The sequence below is a fragment of the Salvelinus alpinus genome, chromosome 21, assembly GCF_045679555.1.
Source record: "Salvelinus alpinus chromosome 21, SLU_Salpinus.1, whole genome shotgun sequence".
In the NCBI taxonomy this organism is placed as follows: Eukaryota; Metazoa; Chordata; class Actinopteri; order Salmoniformes; family Salmonidae; genus Salvelinus; species Salvelinus alpinus.
The window spans coordinates 6,023,187-6,040,723 of NC_092106.1; the positions used below are offsets into that span (position 1 = coordinate 6,023,187).

Genomic DNA, 17,537 nt, shown 5'->3' on the forward strand with positions numbered 1-17,537 from the left:
AACGATTGAGGCAAGCCGAAGTCGACGACCCTTCGTCGGTGATTGGTCAACAGTAGAGATTCTTCAATTAAGTCTTTGTTGTCATTCAATGAGAGACAACTCGTTTTCATGCACATTCTTTCATTGGAAAATACTGGTATTATTGCAGCTTTTTTCAGGTTTTCCAAGCGAAGGTCTTTGAAGGGAGTATGCGAGCACGCTCGTCCGGTTCGCCTAGCCGACTTCGAACTGAAGCATGTCGAGGTTGAGGGCGGAAGGAAGAGAGACGGGGAAAGGTAGAAAGAGGGAGAGAAATGCCAGAGGATGTTGCCTGATAGGATTTATCTGTTAACTAAAAGTTTTGTTTGACTTCAGTATATAGTCTGACGTGTTATAGTGTCGTAGCTACATGAAGAGGTAAATGAAGATCTTAATTGTCAGCTCTTTTGGGTTCTAATTAATGAATGGTGTAGAGAGAACTAGTGAGTTTGTCTATTTAGGAGACTATGGTGTGTGCCACTGAGTGTTTGGATGTAGGACTTGTGTTTGTAAGACAGACAAGAGTACCTGGCATCCACATTCCTCCTCACATACAATAGACTCACTGCTGGCCTGATGAGCCTGGAACTTACAGCAGCTACACACACACACACACACACACACACACACACACACACACACACACACACACCCCTCTGCCAGACTGTACACACTCAAAACGCCTCCTCACATATCTTCCATCCCTATCAGAGCTCAGTCAGCCTACTTGGAATGTTATTACTGGTTAACAATTAAACCTGAATCTGCTAAAGTAAAGTGGCAAAATGAACTTTTTGCTTTGTTTCTCTCTTTTGGCTTAGTTCTTCTCAATTGTGGAAGTGTAGTTTTCCTCTGGCTACCTGGAGCCTTTGTTCGGGTTCTCTGATGTTTCACTCAACATGTCACCCGTTTAACTCTAAAAAGAGAAAAGGGGGGGGGGGGGGGAGAGAAGAGTTATCTCACCGATTTACCTAATACAGAGAACAGTGGTTCTAATTTCTACCATTTGTTCCTCTTGTGTTCCAGGCAGCAGAGCTGTGAGCGAGAGACTTTCCCCGCCTCGTTCACCCCCTCTGCTCACCTGTGAGTCAACACACACACACACACACACGCACGGACCACGCCCGATTCACTTGCACAGCTGAAGGTCCGGACGAGGTAGGCTAAATGAGTAACAACAACGTGTGCACGCACGTATGCGTTTAATAAACTACCAGTGCGTTATTTTACAGCGGCAGGGCAATAAGTGGTTGGCTGTAAAAGTGAAGGAATGTCATGGAAAGTGTGTTGCGTGCTTGTCCCCATCTACAGAGTTGCATTGCCGTCAGATGACATCTTGAAAGACTGGTTCAATACTCAGTGAAACGCACCACCTCCCACCAGTAGGGTTTGGGGTTTCGTTTGCATAGCCAACACGGGTTTGTGCCTGCCTCTATGCATCTGTTTGTTGTAGCCTAAAGGTTGACAGCATTTGTATGTGGTTCTACTCTTATTGAGAGATTGTGTGTATGTTCGCACATGTACCCATTAGGGGCACTGAAAGTCTTCTGTGCGACCAGCCTTAGCCTTGGGGCGTCACCTGATCCTCTGTTATGTAACAGTGTGTTATCAATGTTCACAACCCCCCCCTCCCCCCGGCTGTTAAGGGGTGTGTTTGCTGTCTGGCTGTGTCATAGGCCCTGTTCCCGCTACGAGCGATGGCGAGTCTGAGTAGCGGAGGAGCGAAAGCGCTTTCTACTTTTCAATTCTCATTCTTGGTCGGCAGATTAAATTTGACCGTAAATATCACGGTAGCCACTAGCCAGTAAGCCCCAAGCTATTTAACAGTCCAAGCAACTTTTCGTCTAAAACATATTACACACTTGAATAATGCAACAATTGACAAGCACGTGCTGAAAAATTGTTTATTTTCTCATACGCATGCATTAAATTAGCTGAAAATACACAGCTAACTCGTTAGCTAGCTCTCTAGCAAACGACATTCTTCATGATCAAGTAACGTTAGCATGTCAATAATGAACGTTTACCCCTCCCATATTAATAAAAGAACAGTCACTTTATCATACAGTATCATTCATATTATAATAAAGGCTTCACAGCTAGGTAACATTAGCTAGCTAAACCAAATCATTTCTGTATCCTCCTCACATCAACGTGCTGGCTGTTAGCTGAATGCTGACGTTTAGCTGAAACGTAGCTAGCTAGGAGCTCTTAGGCTTACGCTAGCGTGTTAGACTTACATTAGAACAAAACAGGCTTCGTTTTATTAATATCATGGAAGTCATATGAGGTAAAAGCATATTGTGACTGAAAAAGTTTATCATTCCTTGAGGGATTGCTTCTTCCCTGGATGTCGGTGGCTCAGTGCAGTCAAGCAGCAACAATTTCAGAATGTAACCGGTTGTTTCTACAATTTCAGGGGGGGGGGAAAGAGGGTATTTTTGCGAGAAGTACACTTTTTTTTCTGATCTTGCCTCTGCCTCTTACTCCTATGAAATGGATCTACATTTATCCATATAGAATTGCTAGGGACCTCACGGTACGATATTATCACGATACTTCAGTGTCGATGCGATTCTCACGATTCTATATGTATTGCAAATCAATACTGTGATTTTATTGCAATTTCGTGTCCCAAACATATTGCTCACCATATGTCTGCTGCAGAGGGACGAGAGAGAGCCATGAGAAAACGAGTGTTGATCAGTCATGGAAATAAAAGTGCTGAAAACAAATTGGCTCCCTATTTAAAACGAAGATGGAGAACAAGCTATGCAGGTAAAATACTGGAGTTTTGGTACAGCCAACCAGTGCGATATTAATATATTGTAAAAAATGATATGATATGTAACTATCGATTTCCACCCTCCACTACCGACCAATGTTCCTAATGCGGTCTGAATCCAGGTCCAGTACTGTGTTTGAATCCACTGTAGTCCTACTAGGCTACACCACAGACTTTTCGAGGTAGTAATGCAGTTGACTGCTATTAGCGTTAACCCTTTCCAAGTTGGAGCGTTCCCCCTGTTCTCTAAAGTGGCTGCCTACCCCAGGGGAAAGGCCCAGCGCTAGATTGCACCACAGCAGTAGATTCAAGTAGTAGTAAATTGAAGTCGCCGCAAATGTCTTAGTGAAGTTATGATGAATACTTTATTTGCATAGCTGATTCTGATTGTACCGCTGCTCAGCGTGACGGCCTCTGGTAACGCTCTAGAAATGAGCTGTAACAGTAAGCCTCATGAAAGCTGAATCAATGGTGTGTAGGTGAGGGTTCATCTCATCCACTCGGAGAGGGGAGAAGTTCAGATGTCGCATTGCCTTGTGCTGATGTGTAAACCTTACTACCTCCTAATGTTATAAATGTAAGGATTTCTGTAAGCCTATGTCACGGTAGAGACCTTCACCGTATCTCCACCTCGCATCGCAACAACTCCCCAAACTTCCACTGCCCTTCACCCTACTTCAGATCACAGGCAACCAAGTGGAGAAGGAGAAGAATGTAGTTCGCCCCTCATTCCCCACCCATGCACCCTTCTCATATGCGTGTGCGCGCAATGCAAATGTGTTTTCGCAGTGCACGTGTCTGTCGGCACGCATGCGTGGCTGTATGTGTATTGCTTGCTGCCCATGCTTCTCCTCCAGGCTAGTGTTCTGTTCTTTCTGTATGACAGAGTATACCACAGCAGTGACAGTAGAGGTTATCAGGGATCGAGTGCAAAACAATGTCACAGGAAATCAATGGAGACCATCACAGCAGGGCCAGGAGAGGCAGCACAGAGAGACCCTGAGCCTGACAAGACCTGTCACTGCCAGGTTCAGTAGGGAAGCACAGCGGACATGGAGGACACGCCAAGACACTGGGGATAAACAAGGGCTGCAGTGGGTGTGTGCAAGGTTTTCCAAGCCTCCACTTCAGCTCGAACGTTACAGCCCTCCAGTCAGAGCTGTGGTCAGGTTGCAGGGAAAGCCAGTGGGGTGAGATCAGGTAGACGGAGAGACGGGTCATCCTGGAATAGCTTGAGACCGACTCACCACAGGAACCCTTCAACAACCAGAGGATAATCGAGCTGAACTTTCTGCATCGTTACCCATTCACACTGACGCGACAGTAAGGTCCTAGTCATCCCCACCACTCACTAATCATCTATTCATTCATTATCAGGTCACAGTTTTCACTCGTTACAACAATTCTGTCTCCTAATAAGGATAAAGGACGCTAACATTTTGGCAAACTGTTTGGCTACATTTATTTCAACACTTAATTCTCGTCTCCATGTATATTCCATCCCGGCCCTGGGGGTTGTGTATGAAGACCACGCAGCCCAGTCTCTTTTGTAGTCTATATATACCAGGGCTGGTATTCATAAAACGTCTCAAAGTAGGAATGCTGATCTAGGATCAGGTCCCCCTTGTCTACATAATTAATTAAATAAAACCTAAAACTGATCATAGGTCAGCACTCCTACTCTGAGACGTTTTATGAATACAGACCCAAGCCCTGTATGTCTGAGCTGTAGTCCCAGGGAGCAGGGTTGTCGTCCTGTCAGGGTGTGTTGTGCTGTGATGTGACGCCTCGGCGCTGCCGGCTGTCTGCCAGTCATACAGTACGTATCACCATCTGCTCCCGACACAACCGACTATGCCATCTTACCATCACCACAGCTAATATTAGACTATTCATGTTATATTACTGTAGAATCCCTCGGGTCACTCACCACTGCCTGTCACCCTCTCAAGTTGTCACTCTCGTCTTTGTACAGCTTAGCCTACATTTGAGTAGGACTAATAGTAGTAAGGTCATGGATTGTGTGTGTGTGTGTGTAGGCCTTTGTGTCTTTGATCAAAGTATCTGAAAGCGCCTGCTGTTGTGTATGGGTTTCTCTCCTCTGTCCAAATGTGTATTCCACGTGTTATATAATTAAGCAATAAGGCCCGAGTGGGTGTGTTATATGGCCAATATACCACGGCTAAGGACTGTTCATATCCACGACGCAACGAGGAGTGCCTGGACACGGCCCTTAGCCATGGTATATTGGCAATATACCACAAACCCCTGAGGTGTCTTATTGCAATTAAAACTGGTTAGCGATGTAATGCCACTCCCCCCTCGGGCCTTATTGCTTAATTATATCACAATTCTATGCGTAGGCTACCTCTATCTCAAATGCATTATTGTCCTGCGAGGCGGTCTGTTCCACACGTGACTTTTTCTTGATCTTGGCATTGTCACGATACAGTAACAACAGCTCACTCCATCTGGAGCACGTGTCGTGTTGTGTACAGTCATTTCTCTGGTAGCTGTAGCTCTCTCGTTGCTCTCTCTGTGATTATGACGAGTGAGATGTGTAATTACCAGCTCCAGTGTGTGTTTGCGTTGTGTGAGCCAGGGCTGCGCGGTGCACAAGCACTCCGAGAGGGAGGTGGCGGGGGAAGCATCTTCAGAGGCCTAACTAATTGCTCTGGGAGTAATTAAAAGGCATTCAATTCCTGCTTTACGTCTTCTGTAGTTGGGGCCAGCGCTGTGTCTGCCTGGGGGCCTCAAAGCCCTTCATGTTCCTGTGGCTCCTGTTTCCTATGGCACTTGCCATTTTCTGCCTCCCCTACTTCTCTATTTAGCTCTTCCCATTTGTTTGGGGATAAAACTCATCCCTTTCACCTATATGTGCCATCCTCTGTGCCTTGGGTTGCAATGGGTCTGTCTGGAGGACTTTTCTTGCACCTCCTATTTTGGGCTGTGGCGTCTCATCTCTTTCATTTTTGGAACTGTGAAGGCTAGCGAAGACATCAAATAGCATTGCACCTTTAGTTCGTATTAGAGACGTATCGGTGCTCGGCATAACAAGATGTGTTTGCCAAACACGTCCCGTATAGTTGTGTGGTAGTCTGTCTGTCCTCCCTCCAGCTTTTGGCCCAGTTCTACTGTGTCTGTCGGCCTTGGCTCGGTGTTGTGGACACCTAGAGACATGACAGAACTCCCACTCTCTCCTGACGGCCGTTCAGCTGAATAAAGGGCCCTTTCTCAGGGTGCTGCAGCCGGAGCCTATCTGGGATTGGGACTGATAGTGTATCGCGGCCGCCAAGGCCGAATAAGGAAAGACTTTGTGTCGTAGCAGCGGGATCAGAACAGGACCCTTGGAATCGCCTGTATTTCCCCAAAACATAAGACATGATACATTTGTGAGGTCATCTGGTTCTCAGCTGACATTTTATTATTATTTTTTCGCTGTGAATGAGTTTTGTACACGGTGTGTGTATGTGTACTTCTGTCTTATGCCAAAAGTGAATCACAGAGGATTGTGCTGAGCGTACACAAGTGTCATTCAATCTCTGTCTTGTGAGATGTAGCGCTCAACGTTATGATAGAATGATGAATAGAAACTCTGTGGAAAGGATTACGATCCTCACAAAACATCCTTTTCCTCGTACCAGTAGCTAACATCATTAAACGATGTCAGACTGAGAAATGGCCTGGATCATAAGTTTACTGGAGACAGATGTCGGCATGGGAACGAGAACAGGGATTGACGGATCATAAGCCTGAGTGGAGAGAGACAGAAACCGATAGGGACGGAGCGATGAAAGAGAGGAGAGAGCGTTTGAGCGGGAGAAGAGACTGAATAAAATGGAGATGGATTAGCCTAGGTAGAGGGACACATAAAAAGAGAGTGAGTTAAACATTAGAGCGAGAGTTTGAGCGGAGAAGAGAAGACCCTGAATAAAGTAGTGGTAGATTAGGAGTCTAGGGAGGCTTTTTATAGCGACAGGGCCGTGGTGAAGCCTGATTCTTTGTGACTGTCATATTAAGGCGAGTCCTTGTGGTTCAGCGAACACGTTCCTGCTCTCTTCCTCCTCCCCGTCTCTCAGCTCGTCGCTCTCTCTAACTTTACGTCCTCTCCCCCTCTCTCCTCAATTTTCTATTCACCCTTCCCTTCCTTAGCTGAGTATGAAGTAGCCTAGTTGTGTGCGTCCTCGTTTGTTTCTCTCTGATGACGACATGGCGAGGGAGGGTGAGAATGGACAGAAGGAGGGGGTGGAGTAGGGTTGGGCGATATTACGATAGTATCTGATATCGAAGATGATTGACAGCCATCGTCGATGGTGACGACATCATGATGTGACAGACTACTTATAGTCTATTTCAACTTGACTGTTACCGGGCAGTAAAGAGCTGACCGGGTAACCCGCCATGCCAAGTGGCCTGTTCCTTTGGTATAGCCTGCATAACATATTATCAATAAATGTGTTGTAAACAAATTTACAGAATGCAGGAGAACAATGCAGAGAGGGTTGAGATTTTCACCAAAGCAGCGCAAAATGTCCAGTCAGAAAAATATATTTTTCTCTCTCAATTGAGGATGATCTATTCTAAGCCATTTAGCCCAAGACTATTTAATTTTTTATAGCGGACACTCCGGGGTCTTAATTATTTAAAGATTATTTTAAGCCTTTCTTTCCTCTCCATTTGACATAAATATGAGTTTAGTTTTTATGCATTTTCTCCTGCCAACCTAACCTAACCACTGCTTGGTATGGCAACTGCACCGCCCTCGATCGCATGGCGCTGCAATGGCCCTTCTATTTTATTGTTGCACTGTCAATTCACACTCACTCTATGTACACTCTACACACTCATTCACACACACTCACTCACACTGACACGCCAACACACATGCACACTTAATTTGCTCACACACTCAACGCACACACAATTCATACTGATTCTACACATGCACACACACATACAATTATTATATATGCTGCTGCTACTCTGTTTATCATATATCCTGATGATGCCTAGTCACTTTACCCCTATACATATCTAAACCTACCACTCCAGTATCCCTGCACTTTGTAAATATGGTATTGGCACTGACCCTGGAACTGAAAGTATTCATACCCTGTGACTTATTCAACGTTTTGTTGTTACAGCCTGAATTCAAAATGGATTACATGTTTGTTTCTCACCCATCTACACACTATACCCCATAATGACAAAGTGAAAACCTGTTTGAAATGTTTGCACATTTTTTGACAAAGAAATACAGAAATCTAATTTACATAAGTATTCACACCACGGTGTCAGTACTTTGTAGAAGCACCTTTGGCAGCGATTACAGCTGTGAGTCTTTCTGGGTAAGTATCTAAGAGCTTTCCACATCTGGATTGTGCAACATTTGCCCATTATTCTTCTCAAAATTCTTCAAGCTCTGTCAAGTTTGTTTTTGATCATTGCTAGACAACCATTTTCAGGTCTTGCCATAGATTGTCAAGTAAATTTAACTCGAAGGTAACTCGCCACTCAGGAACATTCACCGTCTTCTTGGTAAGCAACTCCAGTGTAGATTTGGATTGTGTTTTAGGTTATTGTCCTGCTGAAAGGTGAATTCATCTCCCAGTGTCTGATGGAAAGCAGAATGAGCAAGGTTTTCCTCTGTTATTATGCCTGTGCTTAGCACCATTCCATTAATTTTTTTATCCTGAAATATTTAACAATTACAAGCACACCCATAACATGATGCAGCCACTACTATGCTTGAAAATATTGAGTTGGTGTTGTGTTGGATTTGCCCCAAACATAACACTTTGTGTTCAGGACAAAAAGTTAATTGTTTGCCACATTTTTTTGCAGTATTACTTCAGTGCCTTGTTGCAAACAGGATGCATGTTTTGGAATATTTGTATTCTGTACAGGCTTCCTTCTTTTCACTCTGTCAGTTAGATTATTATTGTGGAGTAACTGCAATGTTGTTGATCCATCCTCAGTTTTCTGATGGCATCATGATGAAAACCCTGCGCAGTTTTCTTCCTCTCCGGGAACAAGGTTAGCAAGGACTAGGTCTGTTATTGTGACCGTATTACTGCCACACCGGCAGTCAAATTCCAGGTGGCAATTTAGTCACGGTAATTAGGCTCCTCCAAGCTCTGATGCAGCTGATGGTCATTAGTAGCCTACCAAACATGCTAATTGCCTGGTACTCAGCACTCTATTGTCCCTTTCATCAATGCAAATGTTTTCGGATATCAAACACTTCGAGAGCCCATGAACTCATGTTGCTCAACATTTCTATAGGCTATACTATGCAATTGAGTGAGAACAGAGTTTTGATGGCCTCTATTAAAAAGAGGAGGGTGCCATCAGTGTTTTTATAGGCTAGGCCTACTATATTTAACAACTTTCCTAATATTAAGCACATTGCTTCAGTTTACAACAGGCGTATAGCCTACCTGGCTGGCATGCAAATGGACCACGGGAAAAGCGTCCTCCATTCGCTATTTAACTGTATAGATGACATGTATTTTTTCCCTATGCCCCTGTTTCGATACAGGTGCATGATAATGGTCCATTCAGCAACCATCACTCATGTGTTCCAGGTGCATGTTGTGTTAGCTAATCCAAGTTTATCATTTTAAAAGGCTAATTGATCATTAGAAAACCCTTTTGCAATTATGTTAGCACAGCTGAAAACTGTTGTTCTGATTTAAGAAGCAATAAAACTGGCCTTCTTTAGACTAGTTGAGTATCTGGAGCATCAGCATTTGTGGGTTCGATTACAGGCTCAAAATGGCCAGAAACAAAGTACTTTCTTCTGAAACTCGTCTGTCTATTCTTGTTCTGAGAAATGAAGGCTATTCCATGCGAGAAATTGCCAAGAAACTGAAGATCTCGTACAACGCTGTGCACTACTCCCTTCACATAACAGTGCAAACTGGCTCTAACCAGAATAGAAAGAGGAGTGGGAGGCCCCGGTGCACAACTGACCGCGTTTGCGGTCACTTGAAGCCTATTTAGCTGAGATGCCTGTGACTGGCATTGGCTAATAATAATTATCTGAGAGAGCCATGTGAGTGAGAGGTGCTTCCGAGCACGGCAGCTGGGAGAAGGGAATTATAATGATTATATTCAGCCCAAGGGCACAACGGCCACTTTTTTTAGGGGGCATTACGGCCACACAAGGGGGATGTTGTTGGGAAATTCGAGGCCTGGTGAGAATATTATCAAGTGCTTGTCAAATTCTGAATGAGAGACTGATGAAGTGCGTGCAGCCTGCACAAGAGGAAACAAAGCAACTTTTTTCAAATCATCATTAGTCGCATAATGCAGCCTTAGAATGTATTAATAATCAAAAGATATAGCCCAATGTTTGTATCACAACTAAAGTTGCATAAATAACTCTAAATTATGCATATAGGTGGACCTGTTTCTTTGTTAACTGCTCAACACAGAATAGCTGCATGTGTGCACTTCCTTGGAAATCGCTTGGAGAAAATATCCTTTCTATTTTATTCAGCTATGTTCAATTGTATTCTTCAAACTATAAAATAATTTTGCTACAGATTTCTAAGCAAATCTTGCCTGCTAAATTACCTAGTGTAGCCCACAGCCATATGTCATAGCCATATCAGGGCCTAACATAAAGACATGGTATTCTGTTCTTCTGAAATAGACTACTTTTTCTTCATATCATGTTTCTTTAAACCGGTCTAAAATAAATCATGGAATTATTGTCCTGGTGTAGGCTATATTAAATTGATTTGATTAAACTTTTTAATATGTATATTTACCAAAGGTCTGCATCAGTGGCTTGTAGGCTATGTGTGGAAGCCTGGAGAACGTGTTTATGTTAATTAACGGTCAATTACCGTAAGACCGGCAGTTATTCGCTGGACGATCACCGGCTGACAAAATGTCAGCCCTAGGAAGAACCCCCGTATCTTTGTAGTGACTGGGTGTATTGATACCCCCATCCAAAGTGTAATGAATCATTTCACTATGCTCAAAAGGGACATTCAATGTCTGCCCTTCTTTGTGAGGCATTGGAAAACCTCCCTGGTCTTTGTGGTGGAATCTGTGTTTGAAATTCACTGCTCGACTGAGGGGACCGTACAATTATCTGTATGTGTGGAGTACATGTTAAGCATTTTTACAGCACACAGTGAGTCCATGCAACTTATTATGTGACTTGTTAAGCACATCTTTACTCTAGGCTTGCCATAACAAAGGGTTTGAATACTTATTGACACACGATATTTCAGCTTTTCATTTGTATTAATTTGTAATTAGGCCAGTGACGACGACAATTTAATTTGAATCCATTTTAAATTCAGGCTGTAACACAACAAAATGTGGAAAAAGTCAAGGGGTGTGAATAGTTTCTGTGAAGGCACTGTATATTTATCAACGCCCCCCGGGCTAAGTACCAGCTGATAGGGGGAGCAAAATGAGGAAACATACTGCTGTCAGTTAAATTAGCTGAACGATTACACTGCAGCAGCAACCTGTGTGTGTGTGTATGTGAATATCCAGTCAGATGATATATTTTCTTTATGATCAACAAGTGCTGTTTAGCTAGGATTGTAAATGGCCTAGTGCTTTCAGCATGGCTTTATGATGCAGGAGTTTAATTTGGTGTTATGAAAATTGATAGTGTGTGTGTATTGCTGCTGAATATGACACTAGTATGATAACCCAGGCATTCTGAAGATTAGTCTCAACAGGAGAAATCCTCTGTCCAAATCCCCTTGCCCTTGCCTTAATCGCTCTCTTTCGTTCTTAATCATGCTCTCTCACATTCTAGTACAGATGAGTTGCTGTAGTCATCGTTTTCGTGGTGTCATTGCATTGAGTAGGAGGGGTGAATCTTGGTCAGTGTATGTTAGTGTTTGGGTGTGCATGTTCAAAAACAGTGTATTACTGTATGCCATGTGTGCATGTTGTTTTATTGTGGTCGTCAGCATATCAATGTGTGTTTTGTCTCCTCCCCAGATCTGCCCAGAGCCTGAGAGAAGAGAGACAGCCTACTGTGTAGCTGGGCCTATGACCAGCAGTGTCCCACCCTCCCATTGAAAGCGATGTGTGTGGGAGGTGGAGGCCGCAGCATCAGCAGAGTGTGTGTGGGGCTCCTCTCCCTCTCCCCTACTCCACACTCTGGCCTGGGATGCCAGCTCCCTGCCCCCCTGCCTGCTGTCCTGCCCTGAGCTTTCCTGGGGCGCCATGAACACCTACAGAGATCGAGGGGTCACCTGCACCTCCTCAGACCTGCTGGAGAGGGGCGGAGGGGGAGGGCCTGGGTCCCTCCTCACACAACATGCCGCCTTCCACCTCACCCCCAACGGCCACATTGCCCCCTCTGATCCAGCCACCCAATCCCGTGTCTCCGTTCCCAAGATGGGTGTCCGCGCCCGTATTGCTGAGTGGCCGCCGCGCCATGCGCAATCAAGGGAGTCGCTCCTGGAGAACGGGCAAGGCGGTAATCACCATGGAGACGACCCCTCCACAACGACCGCATCTTTCCCCATCTCGGAGGTCGGGCTGGTGAGGGGAGGAGTGGCTCGTTTACCAAGGCGACGCACGAAGGACGTGGAGTTCCGTGGTGGGTACGGAGGTGAAAGAGGGTCTCCCGCAGGCCTGCGTGCCTTCCCCCCGTTACGGCAGCGCTCCAACAGCGAGGTGACTCTGAGCGAGCAGGAAGAGAACGAGGTGGAAGGTCGTGGAGGTGCTAATCTGTTCCGGGAGTACGGCAGCACCTCCTCCATCGACGTGCAGGGCATCCCCGAGCAGAGCTTCTTTGACATGCTCAGCCAGTTCCACCAGGAGAGGCCCGACCAGCGCAGCACTGCCCCCGGACGCCTGGGGGAGCTACTGTACACCCCCAACTCCCCTCCCTCGGCACCCCTCCCCACGGGCCACTCCCCCACGCCCACATCCCGGGGGGAGGATGGAGGGATGGGGAGGTCAGAGAACAGGGTGAGGAAGAAGAGTGGGGGGACAGAGTCGTCTCTGGGGACGTCCTCTCTGTTCCGGAAGCTCCGCAGCTCCAGCAGAGGGGAGCTGGACAGAGGGGATGCGTGGGAGGACGGGGGAGGCCGTAACTCTACAGATACCCCCTACAAACCCTGGGTGTGCCCCAAGAGCTTTGTCCACTACGACGCCCAGAGCATCCTGTTTGACCTCAATGAGGCGGCTGCTCAGCGCGCCTATGTAGCCAAGCGGAGGAACACTGCCACCGGGGCATCGGCGGCCTCAGTCTCCCTGGCTGTGTCACGGTCCTCAACTCTGAGTGGGTTGGACGCTACCTACTCCAGCATTGAGGACCTGACGCTAGGCCTCGACCCCAGCGCGCCCACACCCTCCCTGGGCATGGACCCTCTGGACGCCCCCCCCGGAGGCCCCAACTCCAGTCCGCTCCTCCTCAGTTGCCCCCACTTCCGCAACGAGACGGGGGGCCACGGGGAGCGCAACGTCAGCTTCCTGAGCTCCTCGGCCGAGCGGGGAGGGGAGGGGGGCGCGGGTGACATGGCGAGGGGCAGCCTTCGGCGTAGCAACGCCAGTGTGTCGGTGGTGGAGGTGCCCATAGAGCAGCAAGTCACCAGAATGGACAGGCTGAAACTCTATAGCATCGAGCACGTGGACCTGGGGGCGCGCTACTACCGAGACTACTTCCACGGGAAAGGTAACAACTGATCTGATCTTGCCACTCAATCCAGCCTAACTACTTTTACTGTAACTACTCACAAAAGTCTAGCGTATCACTAGTGTTTCCACTGGCGGTACTCTCTCCTCCTCCATCCAGCTGTCCCTGTACGGGCAGCCAACCTGGCAGCGGTCCCAGAGGATAGCGTGTACCTGCCTCTTGTCTGTTGGCAAACTGAGTTTGTAGCTCAGAGAAGAATTAGCTTAATCCCACACACACACGTTTTCCTTTCTGCCCCTGCACATTAATCCAGTCCCCCCCCCCCCCCCCCCCATCCTACAGAACAGCTGTGTGTGTGTGTGCTTGCATGCTCCCAGAATTCCCTCTCTAGGCCCTGGAAAAATACATAGCTGCCCCCAAGGACTAAATCATCTGGTAAGAGCCTAATTAGAGACAGATGTTGTCAGGGTTTGTGACGCCTGCAACCACAGAGATGAAGGTTACCGCTCCAAAAATACTACCGCCTGTCCCCCTGAACGCTGCGTGGAACGCGAGACTGCTCCAGAGCAGTAACTGTGATGCCCTGCGTGCATGTCAAAAAGCCTCACCCAGAAAGCTGACATTTTATACTGCAAGACAAAGCTGGAATGCTAAACATTGCTGAGCCTCTTCAACTATGCAGGGACGAAACAAGTTTGAAAACGTAAAGTTCTTGAGTTTCTTCCTCCACTCACAAATAGAAGTCGCTCACAGTTTGAGGAGTAGGCCGTTACTGTATCATGTGGAAATGTTTACAGTCTTTTACTTCAGGAATGTGTCTTATCAGAGATTCCCACTTATTCATCAAACTTTAGATAAGCAGATGGGCTACTCAGTCTTCAGTCTGTCACACACTTATAATGAAATGTAATAAAATGTCCCGTGGAATGTTCTGATTATGAAACCAACCTTTCTGGCCACGATAGGCCTATATCACGCAAAGCAATAAGGCTAGTACGTCAATGCAAGCGATTGTATCGTTGTGGATTAAATAACAAATATAATTGAGTTTAGTCATTTGTAGATTCTTATTGTGTTCTCTACTCTACCGCTCTGAAGGTTACTCAAGCACGTGACTTCACCTGAAAGAGTCAAATCTGTACTGAACAAGCCGTGCCGCCGCACCACAGGCTCAGCTGTGCAATCTTTGTCATTTGTAGCTCTAATCGATGTCCTCAGGTTCCTTGATGAGCTGATTTAATTCAACGTGTAATTGAAAATGTATTGAATCCACATGCATACAAGCACTGCAAGCGCTGTTGTTATCGCGTTCTTCAACGTAGCATATCTCTTCTCTTTCCCTCCTCCGCTCTGAGCCTGTTCTCTCGCTCTCTCCTTTCACTCTCAACCCCCTACTTTCCCTCCTCCATTTTTCCATGTCCAAAGGATGTTATTACAATGATCAATACACGTGTTCAACAGTACCAAAGGCATGTCCAGGCATGTTGTGAATACACTCTGTCCCCGTGTGTCACTGCAGAGCACTCTAACTACTTTGGGACGGACGAGAAGCTGGGTCCGGTGGCTGTGAGTATCCACAGGGAGAAACTGGACGACACTAAAGACCTGAAGGACCAGTACCAGTACCGCATCATCGCCAGAACCAGTGAGGTACTAACACCCACCCCACCTCCCACTACCTGCCTACGCACAGCTAGAGGGAACACTGAGTAGGCTGATTACTGATGATGCCATGATATGTGTGTTTGAATAGGCAGAGTGTGTGTGTGTGTGGGAGTTTTGTGTTTTTTTGAACGCTGTTATTTATGCCTGGATCTGATCTCAGTGAGTCCCCACGGACCATGTTGGCTCCACATACACTACCTTCTCGCTCCACACCTTCCCCTCGCTCCATTACCTTCCCTTCTCCCTCCAATCTCTCCATTCTCTACCAGTGGAAATTTCCACCTGACCAGGCCCTGCTCAGAACAGCCAAGCCAAACACTGCCCCGGCCCTGGTCCGCTGTAGGCCTCCCTCCACTAATACCCCAGCTAGTGATATGTCAAACCTCCTCATCCAAGCAAAGATGTAGCCTCAAACTAAATTCTTCCGTTGCTCTGTTGTTCGCTACATACTTTAGTCTGAGACTGCCGTCGTTTGAAGTCGTTTGTGGTGAAGAGGGGCGTTGTACAAAACAAAGTCCTCAGCAATTTGGATCGTCGCTAACCAATCAAGAGTATCAAAGCCAATGACACATTTTCAAACCTCCGCTTTACCCATGGCTGTTCTGGCTCTGGCCCTACCCATCAGTTTCTGGACCAATTCGGCCCATTCGGCGAAGTGTCGTGGAGGTACTCGGATCCAGACTCATTGCGGAGAAGAAACGAACGTCCGTTGGCATGTCGTAGCGTTTGGCCGGAGAAAGGAGTCTGGGTAGCCAGACAAGCAAAGATGTGCTCTGATTGGATCACCACCCCTCCAGCCCTGGGACAGGGCATTCTCTATGATTGGCCCAAATACCCGCCCAGCTTTACCAAAGTCCTCTTTAGTAGGTTATAAACAAGTGTGGGCAGGGTTTGCGTACTAGGGCACCACCAGAAGCACTGAAATATTCACGTGGAAAACCACATAAGCAATACAGGCCATGATTTTTTTAGGGCACTCAAGAGTCCACGTATACCTGGCACTACCTTTCCTGCACACACAGGTTCTCTCATACTCTGCGACTGATTTGAAAGATTGACTTCCACTGCACAAATAGCGAGCCTAATAGACTGGGTGTACATAGCGTTTCTGCATGCACCTTGTCTAATACATGTGCTTCCCAATAGTGACCAGTGAGTCCTGTGGCCGTGCCCCTCTGGTTGGCTGCTGCCCTCCCTCGTGTTGTTTTTAGCTGGATTACATGGCTGCCTGGCCTCATCACCTTAGCCCCTATGGAACAATGGGCCGCTCCACCGCCTGTGTCTACAGAGCTCAGCTCACACAGACACTCCACTCAGGCCTGCCCTTGGTTCCCACAGAGAGAGAGCGAGAGAACGCTCACAACCCCTCCCTCCCTCCTCCCATACTCTCTAATTGAAGTCTGAACGATGCTGACACAGCATGCTGTAACCACACGATACACACTCAGTCACACACATCCGCGTGCACACACACACACATTCTTACACATAACCCACAAAGGCCCCAGATTGGCTCAGTCAGTCACTGCTGGATGCCAACATAGGGTTTCCCACCCTGCCTCTCAGGGGGAGAGATGGAGTGGAGGCACTCGTCAGAGGTTAGAGGTCACCGGGGGAAACACGGTATTAATAGTTAGACGACAAGTTATTGGCAACTATTGGCTCTGCATTTGATTAAACCACTTATGGAGTCCATTGTCAAGAGTAGCTCTATATTGACTTAAATGTAAATGTAGCTCTATATTGTGCCGGAAGGCAATCTGAATAGCTGGAATTTAACATGCACTGTTTAGGGGTTTCTTTTCCGCCACGCCAAACCCTTGATTTCGTTAAGGTGAAGCACTCTCTCGCCCCGTCTAGCTCCTCAGCAGTGTGTTGCAGTTTTAATGAAACACGGTGCCGTAGTCTCTGAGTACATTGAATAACGTACAGCTCTCTCAGCGCCTGAGATTATTATAGCCCCGCTGTCTGGAAACACCCCGAGTACAGATTGCAGATATCCACCGGCTGAAGACATCTGTCCTATTTCTCAATGTCTCAACAAATTCTTTTTTTAACTTCCAGAGACATAGATGTGAGAACGTTCTCTTCAAGTTAATGAACAATAAAGTACATCTCGTGTGTTTTTTTACATCTCTAATGAGTTCAATGTCCTCTTGTGTGTAGCTGGTGACGATGCGGGGATCCATCCTGGAGGATGCGGTGACCTCCACGGGGAGGCACGGCACGGTGCGTGGTCTCCCCCTAAAGGAGGTGCTGGAGCAGGTGGTCCCGGAGCTCAGTGTGTCCTGCCTGCGCCTGGCTCTCAGCACGCCCAAGGTCACCGAGCAGCTCCTCAAACTGGACGAACAGGGGGTGAGTCTAGCGGGGTCTCAGGCGCGAGTTCTATGATATCTCCGTGCGTCTGTCTCTGTCTTACGTCACCTCTGATACCACCACCAA

General features: G+C 46.9%; 1 protein-coding gene across 4 annotated transcripts in view; it reads left to right on the forward strand.

The window, feature by feature from the left end:
• LOC139547675 (signal-induced proliferation-associated 1-like protein 3) overlaps positions 1 to 17,537 on the forward strand; it is a 99,689-nt gene that overhangs the window by 39,567 nt on the left and 42,585 nt on the right. For 2 of the 4 annotated variants that reach the window (XM_071356663.1, XM_071356666.1), the window contains exons 2-5: positions 1,045 to 1,176; positions 11,783 to 13,469; positions 14,950 to 15,080; positions 17,262 to 17,450. In XM_071356663.1, the coding sequence (XP_071212764.1) occupies positions 12,011 to 13,469; positions 14,950 to 15,080; positions 17,262 to 17,450 (1,779 nt within the window). In that variant the 5' untranslated portion in view covers positions 1,045 to 1,176; positions 11,783 to 12,010. The remainder of the gene's footprint in view (positions 1 to 1,044; positions 1,177 to 11,782; positions 13,470 to 14,949; positions 15,081 to 17,261; positions 17,451 to 17,537) is intronic. The other 2 variants (XM_071356664.1, XM_071356665.1) reach the window with 2 other exon arrangements.